The 22,097-nt window shown below is 52.9% G+C and overlaps 9 protein-coding genes across 9 annotated transcripts; 5 read left to right on the top strand and 4 right to left on the bottom strand.

Moving 5' to 3' along the window:
- Positions 1-789: 789 nt before the first annotated feature.
- gpaA (guanine nucleotide-binding protein subunit alpha gpaA) lies at positions 790-2,356 on the bottom strand. Its single transcript, XM_024819618.1, has 4 exons — positions 2,040-2,356; positions 1,635-1,977; positions 1,025-1,581; positions 790-956 (listed from the first exon to the last, which is right to left on the bottom strand). Exons 1-4 carry the CDS (start codon positions 2,155-2,157, stop codon positions 913-915), a joined length of 1,062 nt encoding a protein of 353 aa, XP_024669027.1. The 5' UTR covers positions 2,158-2,356; the 3' UTR covers positions 790-912.
- A 2,745-nt stretch (positions 2,357-5,101) lies between these two features.
- Positions 5,102-6,542, top strand: BDW47DRAFT_68959 (Smr domain-containing protein). The gene is made up of 4 exons (XM_024819619.1): positions 5,102-5,349; positions 5,519-5,619; positions 5,710-5,960; positions 6,048-6,542. Exons 1-4 carry the CDS (start codon positions 5,319-5,321, stop codon positions 6,379-6,381), a joined length of 717 nt encoding a protein of 238 aa, XP_024669028.1. The 5' UTR covers positions 5,102-5,318; the 3' UTR covers positions 6,382-6,542.
- A 1-nt stretch (position 6,543) lies between these two features.
- BDW47DRAFT_68963 (FPP/GGPP synthase family protein) lies at positions 6,544-8,176 on the bottom strand. Its single transcript, XM_024819620.1, has 2 exons — positions 7,532-8,176; positions 6,544-7,471 (listed from the first exon to the last, which is right to left on the bottom strand). Exons 1-2 carry the CDS (start codon positions 7,930-7,932, stop codon positions 6,709-6,711), a joined length of 1,164 nt encoding a protein of 387 aa, XP_024669029.1. The 5' UTR covers positions 7,933-8,176; the 3' UTR covers positions 6,544-6,708.
- Positions 8,177-9,103: 927 nt separating this feature from the next.
- Positions 9,104-10,335, top strand: BDW47DRAFT_68997 (cell division control protein 14). The gene is made up of 2 exons (XM_024819621.1): positions 9,104-9,514; positions 9,576-10,335. The coding sequence occupies exons 1-2, from the start codon at positions 9,259-9,261 to the stop codon at positions 10,178-10,180; spliced, it is 861 nt and encodes a 286-aa protein (XP_024669030.1). The 5' UTR covers positions 9,104-9,258; the 3' UTR covers positions 10,181-10,335.
- Positions 10,336-10,938: 603 nt separating this feature from the next.
- On the top strand, positions 10,939-11,871 carry BDW47DRAFT_128468 (class I SAM-dependent DNA methyltransferase; the record flags this gene model as incomplete). The annotated part of the gene is made up of 2 exons (XM_024816854.1): positions 10,939-11,052; positions 11,152-11,871. 2 exons carry the CDS (start codon positions 10,939-10,941, stop codon positions 11,869-11,871), a joined length of 834 nt encoding a protein of 277 aa, XP_024669031.1.
- An 87-nt stretch (positions 11,872-11,958) lies between these two features.
- On the bottom strand, positions 11,959-13,176 carry BDW47DRAFT_111039 (putative mitochondrial outer membrane protein (Sam35)). The gene is made up of 3 exons (XM_024813855.1): positions 12,774-13,176; positions 12,465-12,704; positions 11,959-12,399 (listed from the first exon to the last, which is right to left on the bottom strand). The coding sequence occupies exons 1-3, from the start codon at positions 13,026-13,028 to the stop codon at positions 12,004-12,006; spliced, it is 891 nt and encodes a 296-aa protein (XP_024669032.1). The 5' UTR covers positions 13,029-13,176; the 3' UTR covers positions 11,959-12,003.
- A 1,016-nt stretch (positions 13,177-14,192) lies between these two features.
- Positions 14,193-15,691, top strand: mac1 (putative copper-activated transcription factor GRISEA; the record flags this gene model as incomplete). Its single annotated transcript, XM_024815405.1, has 2 exons — positions 14,193-14,211; positions 14,274-15,691. 2 exons carry the CDS (start codon positions 14,193-14,195, stop codon positions 15,689-15,691), a joined length of 1,437 nt encoding a protein of 478 aa, XP_024669033.1.
- A 571-nt stretch (positions 15,692-16,262) lies between these two features.
- On the bottom strand, positions 16,263-16,935 carry BDW47DRAFT_69016 (MICOS complex subunit MIC10). Its single transcript, XM_024819622.1, has 4 exons — positions 16,919-16,935; positions 16,767-16,862; positions 16,426-16,576; positions 16,263-16,364 (listed from the first exon to the last, which is right to left on the bottom strand). Exons 2-4 carry the CDS (start codon positions 16,836-16,838, stop codon positions 16,315-16,317), a joined length of 273 nt encoding a protein of 90 aa, XP_024669034.1. The 5' UTR covers positions 16,839-16,862; positions 16,919-16,935; the 3' UTR covers positions 16,263-16,314.
- Positions 16,936-17,213: 278 nt separating this feature from the next.
- On the top strand, positions 17,214-21,979 carry BDW47DRAFT_69024 (ribosome biogenesis protein URB2). The gene is made up of 3 exons (XM_024819623.1): positions 17,214-17,308; positions 17,413-18,264; positions 18,326-21,979. Exons 1-3 carry the CDS (start codon positions 17,291-17,293, stop codon positions 21,908-21,910), a joined length of 4,455 nt encoding a protein of 1,484 aa, XP_024669035.1. The 5' UTR covers positions 17,214-17,290; the 3' UTR covers positions 21,911-21,979.
- The last annotated feature ends 118 nt before the right edge of the window (positions 21,980-22,097 follow it).

The following is a 22,097-nucleotide window of genomic DNA, read 5'->3' on the forward strand; positions in this document are numbered from 1 at the left end:
TTTTTGGTATTATAAACAGGCTCACATATAGTTCTCTATCTGTTTCTCTTCTCCTCTTTCCCCGCGATAGCCTAGAGTTGGTTGGAGTCGACGTATGTACATCACTCTACAAGTACAAGACAATACAAGACAAGACAATAAGACAGACATATCTTATATTTCACAATCCGTACAAAAACTCTGACTATGACAACCAGCCCGGCATAACGCATAAGAAAGAAAACAGTTATAAGGAGACATGAGATGACGGTCCACGTCCTCTTGATCTAGGGCCGTCCCCACCCAGTCGCCGTCATCGCCACTGACTACAAACTCTGCGACGATAACACCGACAGAGGGTGGGATATCCAGCTTGTGAGGCCAAGAGGGAAAGAGAGAGAACAAAAGATATCGAGATAGATTGAGGGTTGGATGGATAGCCAGGACACGAGCAGAGAGAAGAACATACAAGGGAGGAATGGAGAGAGAAGAAAGGGTTCGATAAGACATGGCGGGTTTCTTCCATGGTGATTGGAATGGGAGATAATAACATATACGTTCGAGGCCTGGTTTGACAAGACCTTGAAATTGGGAGTCACAAATTACCCGCTGCTCAATGAGCAGAGAACAAAAAGTAAGAAAGAGAATTGAGAAAAATGAAAAATAAAAACTCCTGCTCTGTGTCATGGGTGGATATCGGTAATGCTGAGAACAAAGAGCCGGCTAGATATCATTTCAGGACAAAGGAAATTGGGGGGAATTAGTAGAAAAAGGAATAGGAAGACAAATGAATGTCTCAACGCCAGGTTCTTCAAAATCAGACAAAAAGAAAAGAAAAAAAAAAAAGAAATTGCGACGAGGTATAAAATAATAAAAGAAAGCAGATTACAAGCCAGGTGGAGATAAAACAAGACAGCCTTATTGGATCCGTGGTTAGATCAGACCACACAACCGCAAGTTCTCCTGGATGATGATATCTAATGGCAGTCAGCATCGTCGGCACCACGGGGGAAATATATGAATATAAGATAAAAAGAGCACATACCATTTACCGCGGCCATGACGAACCGGATCTGTGTGGTATCGGTGGCACACGTAAAGTGCGTGTAGATCTGCTTCTGTTCGGCCTGGTTGAGCGAGACGAACCGGTTGAGGATGTAGTCGCAGGCGGCGGCGTAATCGGAGCCACCCTCGTAATCGGGGAAATAGTTCTTCATGGGGCTGACGGGCAGCTTCTCCTTGAAGCGGTCGATCTTGTTCAGGAACAGGATGATCGAGGTCTTGACGAACCAGCGCGAGTTGCAGATGGAGTCGAACAGGGTCAGCGCCTCCTGCATACGGTTGACCGTCTCATCTTCGAACAGCAGCTGGTCGTACTCGGAGATGGCGACCAGGAAGAGGATGGTAGTGACATTCTCGAAGCAGTGGATCCACTTCTTCCGCTCCGAACGCTGTCCACCGACATCGAACATACGGTACGTCAGGTCGCCGATGAGGAAAGTGGTCTCGGTGATACCGGTGGTCTTGACACGGGAGCGCAGGACATCCTGGTCGGTGGGCATGTAGTCGGGTTGCGCGATGCGCTCAACCGAGTCGAAGTAGCTAGACGCAGATTAGCACCATGGTTCGGGGAGTGGTGCGCGGGCCAGACTCACTATTTGGCCGAATCGTTCAGCTGGTATTCGCGCGAACGCTTGAAACACTCCTGCACACCGGTGTCGCGCCACAGGCAACCGATCGCATTGCCAACCTCTGGGGGCAGGCTCTCGCCCTCGATCTGAGGCGGCTGCATGAAGATGGTCTGGACGTGATATTCGTTCCGGGCGTCCTCGAGGGGCAATTCCAGCGATTCCATGGCCTCCAGGATTACGCGCATCGACTGGACGGTGTTGCTGTAGATGATTTCCTTGAAAGACTCGCGCTCGTCGCGCGAATATCCGCCCTCGTGGATGAGCTTCATCTGCTTCAGGATAGTGGACTTGCCCGACTCTCCCGCACCTGGTTGGATGGAACCGTTAGCCAGCCGTCCTCGCCCGCGCATTCGAAAGGGTCTCGCATACCGAGCAGGAGCATCTTGATCTCATTTCGCTGCAACATCTTATCGCGCTTGAGTTGATTCTCAATCTCCTCGTTGCGGGCCTTGCCCTCCTTGTCCTCGGTACTCATACCACAACCCATGTTGGCGGCGTTGGACGAAAACGATAGGCGGGGATGAAGATTGATAGTAAACGATGGGATAATCTCAAGTGAATGGCACAGAACTCAGTTCCAAAAGTCTATCGAAACAAATCGTCAGCGAAAAGGAATTCTCCGGTTTGGTGAGCGATATCGGGCATGGACGGCGAGTCCGAACGTGGCACGAGATGGTAGTCTCAATTGCGAGTTGTTCCGAAAAGAAACAAAAAAAAAAAAAAACAAAAAAAACACAGGAGTTCACCCAAAAGACCAGAGGTTGGCAATCGTCCAGACGCAAGGAGGTGCAATTGATAGATCAATTGGGGGGGGATTGGTGGTGGGAGGGAGTTCTAAAGGGAGCACCCGTCTCATAGAATGAGGAGAAAGAGAGAGTGGTCCAGCCACGACCAATGCAAGGGGAGACAGAACGGGCGAGATACTCACTGGGATGAGTGGAAGTCACTGGTTTGTCGGAGAGATGGGGGAATGAATTGACAAAAGCAGCAACAAGAGAAGGGAAACGAAGGGCGTGAAGATTACTATTACTAAGGGTGTAAGCGACCGCGGAGGACCGGAGAATGAAAGGATGAGAGCAAAGGGGAAATTTCAAAATGTAGACGCGCAAGAGGAGAGAGAGGAGAGAGCGAGAGAGGGAACCGAGTGGACTAAGTAGGGTAAGGTAATACAGCGTTGTAACGGTGAAATGAGACGAAACCAAACGAAACGAAAACCAGCAGACAGAAAAGGGCAAGGATTGATATCACCGTGGGATGATGGTCCAATTGTTCCACCTTCATCCCAGGAGTAATAAATATGGTCTGATCGGGAAGAGGGAAGGGTGGAAGATGAAGAAACAGTAGAAAAGAACAAATGATGAGGCTATAGAGAGTGAGGATGGATGACTTACCAACAGAAGCGACTCCAGGGAGTCAGTCTGGTGAGAGATCCAGAGGAGAAGTTGGGAAAGAAAGAGAGGAAGAGAAGAAGAAAGAAAGGAAAGATAGAGAGAGAGAGTGAGTGAGTGAAGGGAGTAAAAGAAAGAAAAGGAGGGTAGAGAAGTTGAACTAACTCAGGTATCGTCAGAGAGGAAAGGATGTCGGTAAGGTTACCACAAAATTACACTCTGTAACTGAAATACGAGGATTAATTTCACTGGATCAGCAATAGGGGGTTGCGGTAGAGTCATGATTGGTGGGTGGGTTAAGGGGGTGGAGTGACAGGAGAAGCCCTTTGAACCAATCATGCCTCAGGAAGCCAACTTCCCCTTTTCATTAGAGCATCAACGAACTGATTCAGTCCGGGTATTCTGACTGTATCCTCTTCAATGTCGGCTGGATGATGAAAGACTGTCGGAGGTGTGGTAGACTGTGGAGTAAACCGTCTTATCTTAGGTCCCCTCCTCCATATCAGGAGAAGCGACATTTGTCTACTCCCCGGAAGGTGACTGCAGATTTCTCCCGATTCCTAACTAGGATAAGAACTTAATTTCCCGGCCGGTGCAGATCAGCGTGGCCTGCAGGGCATGAGACAATCCGTCTTGGTCGTCTGTTTTCCACCTTCTGGAAGCATTCAGGGTGACGGAGGTTTCAGAGCTTCCAGGAGCTTCCTCCCGCCTCATCCTCTAACGGGTATTTCGGAGCATAGTGAACGGGAAACTGATGCCATGGAAGAATGATGATGATATGCACGAGGTGTTGTCTGGTTGGTGGTTTTTATTGGTCTTCGGCATGGCAAAAGGCCATCTTTTTTGTTTCAGTGCGCCACCACGGTGGAGACCAGATCGCCAGGCACATACTGTACTGAGCAGTCACCCAGGGTCCGGCGTGTGGACAGAACGAGGTTAGGGTTCTGGATGAGGCAACCTTAATGCACGCTAACCATTATTAGATTGAATCATATATGGAGGAGGACTGAGATGGTCAATTGAAGTATTACATCTATGGACTGTGGCCACGGACTGGTGAGGATTTTCTATCCTCCATATGGCGGGAGATACCTAAGGTACCGACATGGTAATCTTCTGGCAGAATGATGGTACTGTACGGTATGTAATGGCCTCCACTTGGAATTGCCGTCGATCTTTCTTTCTTCTCCGCACAGAAACCATTTCCTGTTTTCCTTTCTTTCTTCTTTGATTCTTTTTTGATTTTTGTTTATTGATTAATGTTTTTTTTTTTTTGGAATATATCTTCCCTTCATTCCTTTGTCATGTAAAGTGCTCAAGAAGACAAATGAAGAGCCACAACAGGGATCATGGATGGACCAAACCAGCGTGCATAAAAGGTCCATTCATCAGCACCCCACCCCCCACTCCTTATTCAACTACCTTATGACCACTGAATACTGACTAGAGAACTCGTATCCATGTATTCATTTGAGATGCTACCGCCGGATGTTCCTGTCCATCTAGGTACAAGAACCGAGCCCATGGTTCTGCTCCAGATGACCCATTGTCTATTGCTTCTAGTCGCTTTCGCCGGCGGGCCCAGTGTCCCCAGATTATGGTACCTAACACCTACCCTTCTGCGCTCGTTCTTCTCGGGTGGCGTCGTGGCGACATGACGCACACGGTATTCGGGATCGTGATACGGAACCGCTATCGCCGCATGGCTCCGAGCGGGAGAAGCGCGGTCGACTTATCGCTCGGAGGAATGTGCGACTACCGCCCCCGATACGTGGCATGGCGTACATTACGAGGAAATCGGTGATGCATCGGTCAATAACATGCATTGTCAGGATTGGATGAATCGATCAGATCTCCAGAAAGCGATTGACCTGTCAGAGATCGTCGAGGGCAAACCACCAACACGATCGATGTATATCCCAGAGTTCCCAAGGATTCCAACCGAGAGGGTTTATAAGTCGACACAATCCCACTGAGGAATTAATTGTTCCTCCTCGGAAACGCTCCGTACCTTCTTCTGGGACTAGTAAATAAGATACCGATCGGGGCCAGGGCTTCTCCACCCACACGGGCGACATTGGCCGACCGTGAATGGCCACCCGAAGTTGGACTGTGGGGCGTTGCGGTAAATAGACAAATGCCCGATCTGATCTTCTTCTGCCCTTCCTGTCTCTGATCCACCGTCTTTTCGCGTTCAATCCCTGTAAACCGACCATCAATCGTATTCTTTATCCCCGCGATATCGCCAATCTATCCCAGTATGCACGAGATGTCGCATATGGGCCCGAGGGGTGAGTACACACCTTGCCTAGTGATCGAAACCATCAACCCCTGGTCGACCCGGCTCAGCTGAGCTCAGCTCAGCTCATCCATCCATCCACCTTATCCCATCTCACATCACCCCCTCAAAGACCCAGACCCTACTACGTATCACCCAGGCGCAAAACTGACGCAACCCAGCCTTCAACCACGACCAGAGCCAAGACGCCGAAGCCGAGTACGACCGACTCCGCGATCTCGCGCGACAAGAAGCCAACAAGCGCGGATCATGTTTCCAACGAGTGCGCCCCTCTTCACCGAACCCGCATAACCAAAGTAAACGAAAACAATGGACACTAACGAGCACCCCCCGTGGATGATACACGATGTAGTCCCAAGAAGCATACACCAGCGGCGACGGCGCGGGGGCCAAGGAGCTCTCCGAGCAAGGCAAGGCCCACGGTCGCAAAATGGAGGAATACAACCGCCAGGCGTCGGAGTTTATTTTCCGCGAGAATAACGCCAATGGACGCGTCGAGGCGGATACGATTGATCTGCATGGGCAGTTTGTTGAAGAGGCGGAAGAGATCCTTGAGGAGAGGATTAAGTATGCCAAGGCGCATGGGCAGACGCATTTACATGTGTGAGTTTAAACATACTATTTGGGATATGGAAAGATTACAGGAAGTGAAGAAAAAGATCAAACTAACGCATATAATGAATGATACAGAATCGTCGGAAAAGGAAACCACTCCACCCACCACGTCCAAAAGATCAAACCGCGCGTCGAACAAGTCTGCCGCGAACTCGGCGTGCAGTACACCACCGAGGAAAATGCCGGCCGCATCTACGTCAATCTCTCCGGCGGGCCGGCTCACATGCCTCCACCTTCGTCCCAGCCCCAGCAGCCACACCAGTACCCCGGTCAGCAGCACCACCAGCACGCGCAGCCGCAGCCGCAGCCGCAGCGTCAAAACCAGCAGGATCCGGTCGAGCAGGTTGTGCAGAGGGTTTTGCCGCGTGTGGTGCGCAAGTTGGAGAAGGCTTGTTGTGTTGTTATGTAGGGTTGGTTTTTCATACACTATATATTTGTGATTTAGATCTTTGCCGAGGATGGATGTTACTATGTGCAAGGTTGAAGGTCCCGAGGGGCTGGTCGTTATACCCAGATTCTACTACTGTCTACTATCCTTTGGTTAGATGTGTGACCTAGACATGTCATGTCATGTCATTGTGTGTTATTCAAGAAAATGATAAAAAGGATAGGATAATCAATTAAGAACCACTCGCCATGCAGATTGGTCGTCAGTCGTATTAATATGTACATCCAGAACCACGAAGAAAGACAAGCCGAATTTATCCAACACATACCAAGGTCCGTGTAGTCTGTATTATTTGTGATCCTGCGTATCCGCCAGCGTCGCCTCCGTCATCTTATCCATAATCGCGCGGATCATGGCCCCGTCATCTTGGCCCTCGGACGGGTTCCCCCGCCCACTACGCCCAATCTCATCAATGAGCCCCAACGCCGTAGTGCGCAAGTCACGCACAACCTGTTGCGTGTGCGCAAAGCTGCCCGTGCTCTCCATATACGAGATAGCGTAGCGCTTGACTTCGTCGTCCTTGGTGTGCTGGCGGAGCATGTTGATGAGCTGGTGGTTGTGCGGGTTGGAGCGGATGCTGTGGATGATGGGGAAGGAGAATTTGCCCTCGGTGAGATCCTCTGCGAGGCCCTTGTTTTGGGTGTATGTGAGGTTGGAGAGGTTGAGGTAGTCGTCGCAGATCTGGAAGATCAGGCCTAGGACGTTGACCAGACGGACGCAGTCTCGCCCGGTTTGGCTCTCTGCTTGCATGAGCTTGATTGCCAGCCGGAAGAGGCCGCCTGTTTTGTTGCCGACCATTTCGAGGTATTCGTCTTCGCTGGGGCAGGTGAGGGTGTCGCGCCAGAAGAGGTCCATTCCCTGGCCGCGGTGCAAATTGAGTAGTTCTTGGACGTAGATGTTGATTGCTTCTGGGTTGTTGAGTTTCTGCAGTTCTTGTAGCGCGAGGAAGTATACGTAGTTGGCGGAGTTGATCGTCTGCGCTGTGCCGTAGATTTTGTGTGCGACGGGGACTCCGCGACGGAGAATCGAGTCATCTTCTACATCGTCGATTCTACATCAATTAGCCTCTGTGTTCCCTTTCCCCCACTCCCTGGCTTTGAGTTGAACTCACAATAACGACGCCGCATGCAGCATACCCACCACTTTATTGATAATTTCAATGCTCTCGGCCGGCACCTGCAACCATACATTGAAGGCGTTGATCAACTGCCGTCGGATATCCTTGCCCGGGTTCTGCAGCATGTAGTCGTACGGACCCATCAAAATCCGCTCCTTCTCCGACGACCACTGCCCATCCCTGTATTTGGTGCCATCCATGCTCGAGCGGCGTCGCGAGTGCTTACTCCGGATGTTACTATTCGTTGGTAGTCGGCCCTCCCCGTTGCCGTTGTCCGGGCGATCCACCTCAGGGATCGCGTGGAGGGGCTTCCCCTGATGGTTGACGTCCGTCATACCGGTGGAGCTTGTGCGCGGAGGGATGACAGGATGCTGATAAGGTGAGTCTGACGGCATGACGATCGTGTTGACTAGTATAGGGATAGGAATAATCAAGGATTCAGGATTGCGTTGATATGACCGAATACTGCGGGGTGGTTCCAAAGTCGGATGATCGACCGGAGCTCGTGAGGAGGGGTAGTCGCCGCGGCCATTTGCCCCTGCGTGTGTTCTTGTGATTGGCTCTTTACGTGAATCAAGGCTACCTACAAGCTCCACATCCCAGTTTATGAAGAGATGGTACTTTGTAGGGGGAGATAAGTCCGAAAGAAAACCAGGTGGCTGGCAGAAATCAAGGACACGAGCTAGCCTGATTCCTGGATGCCTGAATCCTGGCGGGAAATAACAAACACAAGTGGGTCTCACCGCCTCACGTGAGTTTGATTCCATTTCAGCCTTGGTTTTCTCTCTTTTCTTGAATCTTGGTTGGTCTTGGATCGGATCATCGCTACGGAGTATTTAGTACTATCAACACTCGGACTCCATCGGCAAGAGATCGTCGTTTTTTGCCGAGTCCAACCTATTGACCATAGCCTTGAATTTCAAACCAGATCTCCGACCGGAAAAACCAGCTATGTAAGGGTCACGTCAAGGGGTGTCATGATTGGAGCCCAGCCTCCTCAGCCTCCTCAGGCTCCTGCATTAATTCGAAATTAAATCAGGCTGCCCCGCTCTCCTACCAATAGCAGAGTCACTGGTTTCACATAACTCACAGTCGGAAAAGGGAAAAAAATATATAATCAAATCAACCAAATGGGGAAACTGGCGGTGAACTGATGGGGCCCAAATCCCCATCCGACCAGACGGCTGGGACGAGCTTTGACATCACCATCATGGTTGGCATTGTCTCCGAGATCGTGCCGAAGAAGCCTGGTAGAAGAAATGGTGGACAAAGACACCGGAGATGGGCGATGGTCGTCGGGGCAACGCGATGAGTGGATGGCCCGATGTGGAGAGAGAGAACCATCCATCTCAGCTGGAGCCTGGCTATCCTCCGATCCATCCACCAGCTGAAGTGGATCTGATCTTTCCATAGTATCCACGGCCGACTATTTGGTCCAGTTATCCTATCGTCAAAGGTGATTCCTTTTAAATTTAGCTCTGCACCCTCCCAGTTCCTGGATTGGCTCAGGTTGACTTTATTATTCCCTGTTCCTCCACTTCGTCGGACACATCATCATCACCCCGGCGGTTGTCTGGCTTGGCACTGGTGGGTAGAGATAAAACACTGGCCTTGTCCGCACGCACGCAAACACCCACGCACACTCCCCTTAGACTTGGTTCCCTTATTTCTTCCCCTTCTATCCATTTACCCTCTCCTCCGAATCCATTGGTTCCGTACTCATGGAGGCTCTGTTGGCGCACTCCTTTGACTACCTCTCTTCGTACGAGCCCAGCAAAGTACGCAAAGGGCTACGCCAGGTCGAAGGGCTCCTCGCACAAATATGCCTGGCCAAGTCGAAACAGCCGGTGTCTGACAAACGCCGGTCCTTACTGTCGTTCGGGGGTCCACAACTCGTCCCGAAATCCCTGTCTGAACTCGAAGATGACCTCGCTTTTCGGGAATTTTTCAAGTTGCAGGAGGGGTTTCAATGGAATGGTACGTCCGACCGGACCTGCACTGTCGTCAGCCATGGCGGGCACTAATCAATTCGGAACAGTCGGCATGCGCCTAGTCATCTGTCTCGAGCATCTCCTAGGCCGAGGCAGTAACGGAACCAACGATCTCCTCATCCTCGCTACCCTCGACCTCATCCAAGGGGCGCTGCTCCTGCACCCGCCGTCGCGGACCCTGTTCGGGCGCGAGATTTACATGAACCTGCTCCTGGACCTGCTCGACCCGATCAATTGCCCGGCCATCCAGTCCGCCACCCTGTTGACCCTGGTGACGGCGCTGCTCGACCATCCCGCCAACACGCGCACGTTCGAAGAATTGGACGGTCTGCTCACGGTGACGTCGCTATTCAAACAGCGCGCCACGTCGCGGGAGGTGAAACTCAAGCTGGTCGAGTTTCTCTACTTTTACCTGATGCCGGAAACTCCATCGCGGCCCGGCACCCCGGGCACCCCTCCGGGCCTACAGCGCAACCCCAGCAAGATGTCGCGAAGTTCCCACAGCCCTCCGGGGCACAGAAATTCCCGGGGGCCTCGCGACACTCGCACCACCGACGAGAAACAGGCCTTACTGGGACGATACCTCAACAACGTCAAAGACCTGGTAGAGGATCTCAAAGAAACGGCCCCGTTCGGAGCGACGGTGTGCTGACGTTTATGATCTGAGTCCGCATGTATAATGAGCACGAGCATGAGCATGACGCACGACTGGCAATGTTTCTTTTGTCATGGTTCTTACTTTCTATCACCCTCCTTGCTTTATTTTTCTTTCCATTTCCCTTTCTATTCCCCTTTTCTTCTTCCCCATTTTTCTTTAATACACGTTTTGTTACACAGCACCCGTCTGGCACGGCGTTGGATCAAGCGGATCAAGCGTTCCCTTCCCAATTCATTTCATACTTTCTCGTCACTCATTCATCTTTTCTTCTTCTTCCACGGCTCACGGTCTATGTGTCATGTTTCTACACTTTTGGAGTAGAATGGGAATGACAGGAAACGATAATAATCAATCTCACAATCTGTTCTTTCAATCTTACAAAAACCATACCTCGTAACCCCACATGACATATAAATCCCCGCTGTATGCAACCGATATGCAGACGCTTGTCCATGCAGAGTACCTATGACAGCGGCTTGGGTGCATGGGCTCGCAGTTTCAGTGGTCGGTGATGAGATGACTCACATCGTATAGATCCCCGCAGATGTATACACATTAGGTAAAAGTCACTATGGTATGGTTATCTATAAAGACCGTTTGGGTTGAAGTGCGATTTCATAGTTCTGTACCTACCTATCGCTTGTCTTTGTATCGTCCAGCATTGTCCTTCATACCTACTTCTCAGAGACACCCTTACAAAAGGCCCCCAAAATACATATAGAAGCATCGAAAACCGTAAAAATAAAGCCAAAATGACGATAACACCCACAATCCAACAATCCCTCGCAGCAGCAGGAGACACCAACCCTAACAAACACCCAATCCAGTACATGGATACCGTCGACGCATATAACAAATGGGCGGAGGTACTTACGTCGTCTTCTTTCTCTCCCATTGCCCACTATTCTCCATCCATCCCCTCTCTTCCTGATGGTATACTTATTTCAATACTAATATATTTACAGATCTACGACACAGACGGCAACTTCCTCCAAGCCCTCGACACCCTCGAATTACGCACGCTTCTCCCGGCTTTCCTGCACCGCGTGGAAGACACAACCGCCACCATCGCAAACAAAACACTCATCGATCTCGGCTGCGGCACCGGCCGAAACACCCTGCACCTAATGCACCACGCGCCGCCTACATCGCAGATAATCGGGCTGGACGCATCGCCTGGCATGCTAGATGTTGCGCGCAAGCGCATCGCCGAAGTCGACCCCGACGCTGGAACGGGATCAGCGCCGCGGGTGAGACTCGCTGTTCTGGACTTGCTAACCCCAGACCCGGGCGTTCTAGCTAGTGCATCCGCAGACGGAATGATTTCGACACTGGTGCTGGAGCACGTCCCTCTAGACCAATTCTTCATGGCTGTGACGGCACTGTTGAAGCCTGGGGGGTATCTACTGTTAACCAATATGCATGCGGAGATGGGAGCGATTAGCCAGGCGGGGTTTGTGGATCCGGGATCCGGGAGGAAGATTCGGCCCGTGAGTTACTCTTATGGGGTTGCGGAGGTGGTTAGGGTTGCGGGGGAGAATGGATTGGAGGTTGTTGACTTAGATGGAGAGGAGAAGGTGAGGGAGAGGAGGGTGGATGAGGGGATGGTGGGGGTTTTGGGGGAGAGGGCGAGGAAGTGGGTTGGGGTGGTGGTTTGGTTTGGGGTTTGTTTTCGGAGGATCTAGGGTTTGATGTTGATTCTGTCTGATTCTTTCTTTGTTTCTTTTGGAGGGCGAATGCGTTGTTATTGTGGTGGGTAGGTTAGTTGGTGGGTAGTGTACATGTCTATTGTTTCCTCTTTTTTTCTTTATTCGTATTTAGAAAAACTTCAACAGCCTCTCTCGGTGTTGTACCAGATTCTCGTGCTGCTGCAGCAGCTGTCCCAGCCGGTTGCGCTTCCAACCCATTCGCTCGTCCAAGATCAGATGCGTGTAAGCGAACACACTGGCGTCGAACAGACCCGGGTGCGGCCGGCCGAAGAAATGTTGGTCGTCTCCGAGGAGTGTCGCCAGGGCTTCCAAGGCCTCGCCCGCCCCCGCCTCCAACGCACTGGCGTCGATGTATTCCGCCGTCTTGAGCAGCTCGTCCCGCGCGGCCTGCTGGAGCTGAAACGACAGGGCAGCCCGGACAAGCCCGTTGGTGGTCGAGGGCTCGACGTAGATCCGTCGGGCGACGGCGTTGAAGTTCGCCTGGTCTAAGTAGAGGGCGTAGAGCTGTCTGCGTGTTAGCGCGGTCCATGTTCAACATCTATCCCGCAACCTCGGCTGTGCCGACCTACCCAGGCATTCCGTAACCGGTTATCCAGCAACGACGCATACACCTCGAAGCGCAAGTTCAATTGTTGTTCCTCTTCGCAGTGGACCTGTTCGATTGCCCACTTCTGCAGTTTACCCGACGGGATCGGGGTGTTGCCGCCGACGGGGTGGGCAGGAAGGAGGAATGGAAGGGCCCCCGTGGGGGAAGCGTGGTTCGTCGAGGGCACGAGGTCAAAGTCGATTCCCACGAATTTCAAGTAGGCCTGTCATACGGATAGAGACATGATTTAGCTTCGTCCCGTCGTATGTTGATCCATGAATAAGTAACCCACCTGCCACTTGAGACATTGCGGGTTGAAGGATGGTCTTCCCCGTCTTGCACTCCCCGGATCCGCGAAGACAAATAGCCGATTGCCGTGCTGGGTGGCCCACGCGCTCTGGGGTAGTTCATTGGGAGAGTACGTGATGAGCGGGAATTGATCGAAGATGCGTTTGATCGGAGCCGGGACCGTGAAGTAGTCTCGAGCGCGCGTTACGGGGGCAGTGGGCGGCGCCTGGCCGGGGGTATCGTGGTTGTCGGAGGTCATTGAACGTACGGAAAGAAAGAAAAGGAAAAACAATAGAGTGGGAAATGGAGACCAGCTATACTATATAACTGGCAAGAACAGAAGGGAGAAGAGAGGGAAACGAAAGACAAGTGTGGTCGATTGAAGATGGATGGAGTGAACAATATCCGGACTCATAAATAACGGGCATCATCAGGATCGAATAATCCCCGTCCGTCTCCAATCATCGCCCAATGATCACGGGAGAGATACACTGCCTGAGGCAGACAGGCACTTGTTCCACGCTAGTCCCGATCCGGCCGTCCAGATGGCGTGCAGTGCCTGGGGTGGGTGACCTCAGGCTCCAATCACAATGCATATCCGAGGGATGAAAGTGCACAAGGAATGACAGTCATCCACCTTCGAATTCCGAAACTCTCTTACATGACAAGATGAGCTGAGGTTTCCCCCGCATGGCATACTCGGTATAACCCTGTCAGTGACTTCGATCTCTTAGTTCGTCAATTACTTTTAAATGACGGAGTGGAATCCCACTGGTGATGCCCACAGTTCCACATCCACTGGGCCAACTGACAAGTGACGGTGAATAATCCGCCCCACCTATTGGCTCCCCGACGGTAATCTTCGTCTTCTGCCCGCCTTCTTCTCTCTGATCTGTGCACCTCTTGGCATTCATACGGGATTGCGCAATTCCACCTGGCCTGGACACCGACTGCGTTGTTGATTTGACTGCCGGATTGATTGCGCGGGTTAACTGTACACCCACGAGATTACCCACTAGTTCAATCCTGTATACTCTGGTTTCGCCGAACGGCGGGGAGGAGTATCGGAGTCACCGGGGCGGGGTAGCGCTGTTGCGCAGTATCGCGTCGGATTGATAAGGAAATAGTGTCTGGCTGGTAAGCCACTGGTCACTTTCTGAGGGGTTTTGGGCTGGCCCTTGGTCATCATGCCTCATGATGAAGAAGGTGCGAAATGGTCATGGTATGGTGCCCTTTAACTTTGAGGTTATACCCCCCAGTTTCGACTGACATTGGCCCCAGCGAACCGTGCATCCGTGGCCATCGATCGTCAAAATGCCAGCACTTTGACAGACTGATGATGAAAGTTCCCAAAGCCGGACGTCCACTGGCAAAATGCCCTCATCCGAAGGGGACGTGCAGCTGCCAGAAGCTTTATGCGTTCATGATCCGTATTCCCAAAGGTCGGTCACGATCCAGTCCCCCCGTTCGTCGAGAGCCCCCACTGACACATGTATTTGTGCAGGTTCAACCTGTCTATGTAGACCTGTGTATCAGGTACCTGTGGATGGAAACCAGTCCCCCTCCACCACTTCACCGCCGGCCCTCACTGCTCCAACACCCTCGTCTACACCCGGCAAGATCCAGAAACCCAGCAAACGACAGATCAAAGCCCCATCCGAGAACCTCGTCAAAGCCTTGGACGCAATACCGCACTTTGGGAATTACTCCGCAGAGAATGGCGCCTCACCCCAGCCTCCATACCTACAGGACCCGGGGTCTGGCCCCTCGCATGACACACTTCGACAGAGCGTCACATCATCCAGTACATTCATGCCACAGAACCAAGTGTTGGGCACTGCCGAGACCTCGGCCCCGAAAGGCGGCGGTTCTTGTTGTTCTTCTCGCACCCCCAAACCACCTACGCAGACCTCTACCCCGGGCTCGGCCTCAGGCTCGGGCTCGGGTTCTTGTTGCAAAAAGCCGGAACCACAGATTAAGGTGGATTCTGGAAGTGATGGAATCGCCAGCTCATATTATGCCACCGACAACTCGCCCTACCCCGCTGTATCACACACTCCCGTGCCAAATTGGGAAGATTTCCAAGCCATTGACACCACCTCTTTCATGCCGTCTTTCTCGACCCCTCACACCCCGGCGGGTCCCCCAAATTACGTGGCGGGCTATATGTCCCACCCCTCGGCGGGGCCGTCATTCGGCTTCCATGACCCGAATATGCCTAGCAGCAATGGGTTTGACCACTCTACAACGCCACAGACCGTTCCCGACTCAGCAGCGGGCTTTACGCAGGCAGTCCCAGCCGCCTTTGATGGATCACCGAAACATAACTGCGATTGTGGAGACGAATGTCAGTGTCTGGGCTGTGCGACCCATCCTTTCAACAACACTACCAAAGAGCATGTGCGCGAAATGGGTCTCATGGTTGCTCTAGACGGCACACCCCGGAATGCGAATGGTCTCGACGCTTACCCCAATGTGCCATTGCCTATGAAACAACAGGATTCCCCGTCCGAGGAGTATCTGTATGGGGATTTTGGCCAGCAAATCAACATGACTCCGTACAGTGAGCAGGTCTCAGCCTCAAGCGACCCGATCAACGGCTTCTCCTCTCCTCCGACCGACTTTTCCCAGCAACTAATGCACACTTCCGAATACTACACGCTCGAGTATCCGGTCCGATTCCAGCCGGCCTGCTCGGACGTGACGGGGAGCTGCCAATGCGGAAGCGACTGCCAGTGCGTAGGTTGCCTGACCCATAATGGCCACAACGGGATAGCTCTGGAGCCACCTCCGCCAGAAAACCACGGGTTGGGTATAAGCCAACCTGCCATGTCGTCTGCGTGTGGACCAGACCTCGACACATCTGGATTGCAGCATCTCGATCATCCATCCGAGACCCCTTCATCATCGTCTATGTTATGAGACCTTGGTAACCATTCAACCCATCCTCCTCCAGTGTGAGGGCCTTTTTTTTTTTTTCTTTTTCCGCTCCGTCCTCTTTACTCGACCTTAGCTTTGTATTTCGGACGACTGATGATCATGATACCCTTGTCGATAGACTTTGGATCCTGCTAAAGTTTACTCACTTTGTCCTTTTGCTCTTCTCCACTTCTTTGTATCGGTTGCCATGTTTGTGTGATCTCCTCTCTCCAGGTGTTTCGATTCTTCCTATATTTTTATATTATTACTATCATTATCATTCCATTTTACACGCGCATCCCATTTAATGGCCTGCATGTATGGTCCGGTCAGCCAGTTGGCCATACCTCCCCTAGTGTTTGTTTCTAGGTCTAGTCTTAGCTTGCCTCACTCATGTAGGCATGAAACCAGGCGAAATGGAATAGACGGATCAGCTGAGGATGTCCTCCCTCGTATCTTGATACAATCCTGCGGTATACCCCAGATATCAAACAGAAACAATCAATTGCATGCTAGACAGTAGAAACCTCTTTTAAACGTATATATGTTCTCAACCCCAACGCGATCTGATTGTCCCCCAGCTCTACAGGTATCATACACAGTGTCAAAGCTGAACCCAGCGCAATCTACCTACGCAGTGCATCTCTAACGGGGGAGTCGCCCCGGCGGAACGAAGCTGTCGGGTTTGAATCAGTATCATAGACGCAAACCAAGCCAAGGGGTCCAGATAAACATACAGTCAGCTTCCTCCCAAGCACGACCGGCACCGAAACCGAGACCGACCCAGGCGGGCCAGGCGCGGCGCTTGAACAGGAGGACGGAGAAGACGACACCGAAGGACAGGCCGAGAGAGGAGCGGATGATCATGGAGGAGATGGCGCGATCCCACTGTGAGGGTTGATCTATTAGCTTGGGTTTCTTTATTGATTCGGTGTTTGGGTTGTGTATCGTCCCGCTCCGGATTCCCCGCGGGGGGAGGGGGTAAGGGAGGGGGGACTCCATTGGATGCCGGAGTTGATGTCGAATGATAGAGGCGGATGGTAAGAAGAGGGAAGGATAGGGTGAGAGGTCACAGTACCTTCTCGTTCAGCAAGGCCTCGCTGACGGGCTTGGTGGCCCGGGGGACAATGGAGTCGTTGGATTCGGCCATTGCGGTGACTGGGAGAGGTATTAGCTTTGGACCGAATAAGAGTGTATTTCTGTAACTGATTGCAGTGCGATTGAACCTACTCTATGCAATAGACGGGTGGGGAGATTAAGTCTAGAAAGAAAGCTGAGAGACAAGTCAAATAGAAGAGAAGCAGGAGTGACGACGATGGAAGCGTTCGGGTACGACGTTTGAGCTTCGGGCAAAGGCGGTCGGGAAAAACTGCAGAGGTAGGTTCCCGTTACGGTTTAGTCGCTTCCAAACCGTCCTGTCAGGCTTGGGTCGAAGCGGGACGGACGAACTATCTTTTTTCCCTTTAGATCTTCTTCTTCTATCAGGTCAACTCTCTTTCTTGATTCTTCTCCACCACTCGACCATGCCGATTCCGCCCTGATTAGAGGCAGATCGGTTTCTTGAGATTATCATAATTGGATTACGGGACGACGTGATTTAGGATGCCTGCTTTCGCCGAGGTGAGAATCCATCCAGATCTTCTCTTTGAACTAATTTCACTTCGGACAAAAATAGAAAAAGAATTTAAAGTCTGCATATCAGCTAACTTCTCTTCTCTATGCAGCGTGCGCGCTCTTCGCAAGAGGCTCTCCTCCGTCTCGAAAAAGGCACCGCGTCGCCGTCGTCGCAACTGAGCGAGGCCGCCCAGATTATCGGCCTGGACCTCGCGCTGTGCGCCAGTCATCCGCGCATCAACCGAACCCCTCATGTACAGACTCACGCCGCCCCCAAGGAGGAATGGGTCCTCCGATGGCTCCTGAAGAAGCTGCGGATGGGCAAGAACTATCGCGTCGAACCGACCTCGTTTCTCCTACTCCGACAACTGATCGATCTCATCCCGCCCAAGACGCTGGCGACGACCTTGAAGGACCAGAAGTTCCTGGGCACATTGGATCTTGCGATCGCCGACTTGAAGGACGATGTCTTTGCCGGTCTGGAGAATGGGACAACGGAGCTGTTCCCCGCGGATTCAGACTCGAGTCGGACGCTGGGCGATTCCCCGCGCTCGAATGGGCCGCAGACGGACAAGAAGGGAACTAAGCGGAAGAGGGCTGGAGATGCGGGTGGTGCGGACCCGATGGATGTTGATGATCAGCCGCAGACGCCGGCGTCGTGCTTTTTGGCCTTTATCCGCGCGCTGGATTGTCTGTATAGCCTCGTCAAGCTCCTGACAAGGGAAGCGGGTGTCGATGAGGTTGCCGCGTCCCATTTGAAACATGCGCTCAAGGGTGGATCCGAGTCGGTGGCGGTCACGCTGGGGAAGGCTTTCAGTCTGGCTGCTGTGGCTACGTCCCAGTTTTCTACTCCGCGCAAGACGACTGACCTGCAACACTTGCTCTATGTGCTCCCCGCTGTCTTGGATCTGTGGGAGTTGAGGTCTTATCGCGGGGACGATGCAAACAATGGATCGAGCAATGTATGTCATTTACATGTTTCAAGCGTATATGTTGCTTGTGATGCTGATTACTATGCTCTAGGAACATTTTGGTAAGTACTGCTTCGAAAGCGCATTGCGACTACAGTTTGCCGTCCGATCTGTCCGCCTGGACACCGACGAGAAGAATCATGTCTTGCATGGGGTGGAGCGTTTGATTGCTCTCCATGTGGTGCTTCCGGCGCGCATCGCGTTCTTCGATAGAGGAGGATCTGGTATCGACTATTCCGCCCCCGAGCCCGACTGGAGCGCAGTCAAGCCGGTTTCAGACACTTTCAGACCGATTCTCGACGCCACGAACTCTAGTGACTCTAAGACCAAAGATAATGGTCTATGGAAGACAGCCGAGCTGCTGCCCGATTTCTTCGATATTGCAACCCGCTCGGTCCCCCGAGACACTTTCCGGCGCCAGACTCACGAGGCTCCTTGGTTGGAGACGCTGTTCGTTGCCGTAGCGGAGCTAGCGTTTTCCGTGGTCAAGACGGAAAACACCACGACATATGTCGCCGAGTTCGTCACCATATTGAAGGCTCTCTTCCGCGTCGTCCTCACCCGAAATGTGCAACTGTCTCTCCACACCCTCCGTACGCATGCGGCGTATACCGGTCTTCTCAAAGATGGCCTGTATCAGGTTGATTGGAGCCTCACCGCCCTTCTCATCGAGCTGGGTGCCGATATCTTTCTTCCCAATTCGGGCCTGGATGATGCGCCAAAACTGTTGGAAGCTTTGCTGGAGAAAGTCATTCTCCATTGGCGCAGCGGTGCGACTCGAACGGACAGCAACTACGACACCATTAAAAACGGCGTCGTTATACCATTACTGCGTGCTTTCATGAGCGCCCGTGATCTGCCCTCCTTCATGCAAGCGTGGTACGCGCAACTTATTCTGGTGGAAGAGGCGCGGTCCCAGGATGCAAAGTTGAGCCTCTTCTCCGTGTGGGAGGATGATGATGTTTGCAATGTCTACAGCGATCTCATGCGCAGTCCGCTTGTCCAGGCGCATGCGACAGCGCAGATGCGTGCTGCGGCGCAGGAGATCAGATCTAGCTCTGGAAAGGTATCAGATACCCCCGGGGCATATGCGCAGTTTGTGATCTTGGAAGCCGGCTTGAGGAGTCGAAGCTTGAACTTCCCAGACGTTCACGAAGCTTTGGCCTCGATAGTCGAGACCATGTCATCGACCCTATCCTCAAAACAGACTGCCCACTGGCGATGGCGGTTGTGGCGGTTTGCGCGCAATCTTCTCGAGAATAACGTGCAAGCGACTGGCGATCCCATCAGCGAAGCGATCATCAAGTTGGTTGATGTTGCTTCCAAATCGATCCGATCTCTCCATAAGAAGCAGATGAAAGTCTCGTGTGGAGCTCTCGAGTGTTTCGAAGCGTATCGTTTTGCCCTCACCGCCGTCAACGCGTCTGGAGACTCCCGTGATGCCGATAAATTCAACTCGCTAACCGGCGACGTCGCCGCATTCATCCAATCGGTATCCGCGCAAGATGCACTACTATCCCTGGGGTCCTCGTGGGACGGCCGCGCGGAGACTTTGGATTCCGCCTCCTCGCTCGCCCTGGCTTATATTGTGACACTCATCCATGACCCGTATATCTGGCCCCTTGTGGCCCCGGAGACTAGGCACGCTCTCTTTGCTCACATGCTCACCTTGGCAACATCGCAGTACCACTCTTCATCGACAGCGCTGGAGACCGTCCACCCAGACGCGAGGTTTCTGCAAGCCTGGGCCGCCGTGGTGTGCCACGAATACCTTCTAGCAGCACCTGCCATCGCCGTCGACCTGATTAAGGTCCTTTCGACCCAAGTTAAAGACGATACTTCGAGTCGCCAACTCCTTATTGAGAGTCTGCAGAGAATCCCGGCCCCGTTAGTCACCCGCCGGCAGAGAGCGACTGTCCTCGACTTGCTGCAGGAGGTTATTCTTCAGGGCGATAGCCCGCCGACTGTCACCGTTGGGATCTTGTCACTGATGGCCAAATTGGCCGACATGCCCAAATCTACAGCCGGGTTGACCAGCGACTGGGAGCCGATGTGGACGATGGCCAAGGCGGTTACGCTGCAGCGGACGGATGTCGATCTCCAGATCATGAAGGCGTTCCGGAATCTCCACCGCGCAGTGATCGCCAAGTTGTTGGTTTTGTCGGAGGACGACCGCCGTCGCATGTTCAAGAAGATGTCCAAGAAGGTCCTAGCCAAGGCGTCCAAGTTGCGGTCTCTCGATCGGGACTCGATGGACTGCTTTTTCCTGCGGATCTCCTTGTCCCAGATCTGGATCCACCGGAAACAGCTCACGGGGGTTGTCGACGAGACGGAGCTCGCGACGTGCCGCCAAAAGGTGTTTAACCTGGTGGTGATGGAGGTGAAGTCGGTCAGGGATCAGTGCAAGAAGCAGGAGATGGGGGAGACCATCACGCTGATCAAGATCCTGGATGCGCTGGAAGATTTCGAAGACCTTGCTACGGATAACTCGGATGTCGAGAAGTTCCTGCTGAAGATCGAGAGCTACGTGGAGAAGTCAGTCGACTCGGGATCTTCCCTGCGGCGACTCATCCGGCGGCGCGTGTTGGCCGGTCGGGGATCCGATCGGAGTATCGTGTTGCCTGTGATCCAGTGCGCCGATTCTCTTCCCCTGCAGCACATGTACGGCGAAGAGCAGCAGCTCTTGATCCAGTCCACCACCGAACGGTTCCGATCCCTGTCGCTGGAGGACTTGACGCGGGGGATCCACGAAATCCGGGAACTGGGCTTCACGGGCGACCACGCCGAGTACCACCTGCTGATTGCGGGCCTTGCCGCAGCATCTCTGCCTCCCCTCGACGACAAGGAGAGCGAAGCCACCAAGGCCCTGTCGCTACTATGCACGGCAGTCACCGAATCGCTCCGCTTCAGCCGCACGATCGAGCAGTTTACCTTCGCAACAGAGTGTCTCGACGTCATCCTACGCACGCACACGCGCAGCGTCAGCCAGTGGAACATCGACAGCATCCTGGTAGCCGTCACCGTGTGCGCGTCCAAGTCCGGGCCCCACATCGACCCTGCATTCTCGGCACCCATCTACATCCGCCTCTGCCGCCTAGTAGGAACGCTCCTAGGCCTCCACCGACAGAAGCTAGGCGGACGCTTCCACCTCATCCTCCCAGCTATGCAGCGCCTCCTCAACTGTCTCTTCGCGCGGTCCCGCAAACGCACACGCTCAACCCTCACAGAAAAGAAACAGGCGCAGCAACCCTACTGGCTCGCACAGCTCGCAGCCGCACACGCAGTGCACTTCACCCGGCTGCTAACCTCGCTCTGCGACCCAACCGTCTCAGCCGTGTCCCGGCCCACGCCATTCGGCGGCAGTCACGACGGCCTCACCGATCAGACCAAGAAAGCCAAGCGCATCGCAGGCCAGTACCTGCAGTACCTGGTGATGGAGTACGCGCAGAGCTCGCTCCGCGGATCGCTGGCGGCGGACGTCAAGGCGGCGATTATGCCCGGGTTATATGCGGTGTTCGATGTGATGTCTAAGGATACGATGCGGGCGCTGAATTCTGGACTCGATGTGTCGGGTCGGGCGGTGTTTAAGGGGCTGTATGATGATTATGTGAGGTTTGGGAAGTGGAACAAGGGGTGATGTGATCTCTAGATCAGTACTTTCTATCATTGTCTTTTATATCCAATATTACTCTTTTCTTCGTCTTCATATAAAGGTCTAGATAGACTATAGGGCGCTTGCCATGATAGTAATCGCAGGATGCGGGGTGTATAAGATTGTGCCTTAGGCGCCCAGCTTGTCACCCCACCATACTACTAGTAGTGGA

The sequence above is a fragment of the Aspergillus candidus genome (assembly GCF_002847045.1).
Source record: "Aspergillus candidus strain CBS 102.13 unplaced genomic scaffold BDW47scaffold_52, whole genome shotgun sequence".
NCBI lineage: Eukaryota > Fungi > Ascomycota > Eurotiomycetes > Eurotiales > Aspergillaceae > Aspergillus > Aspergillus candidus.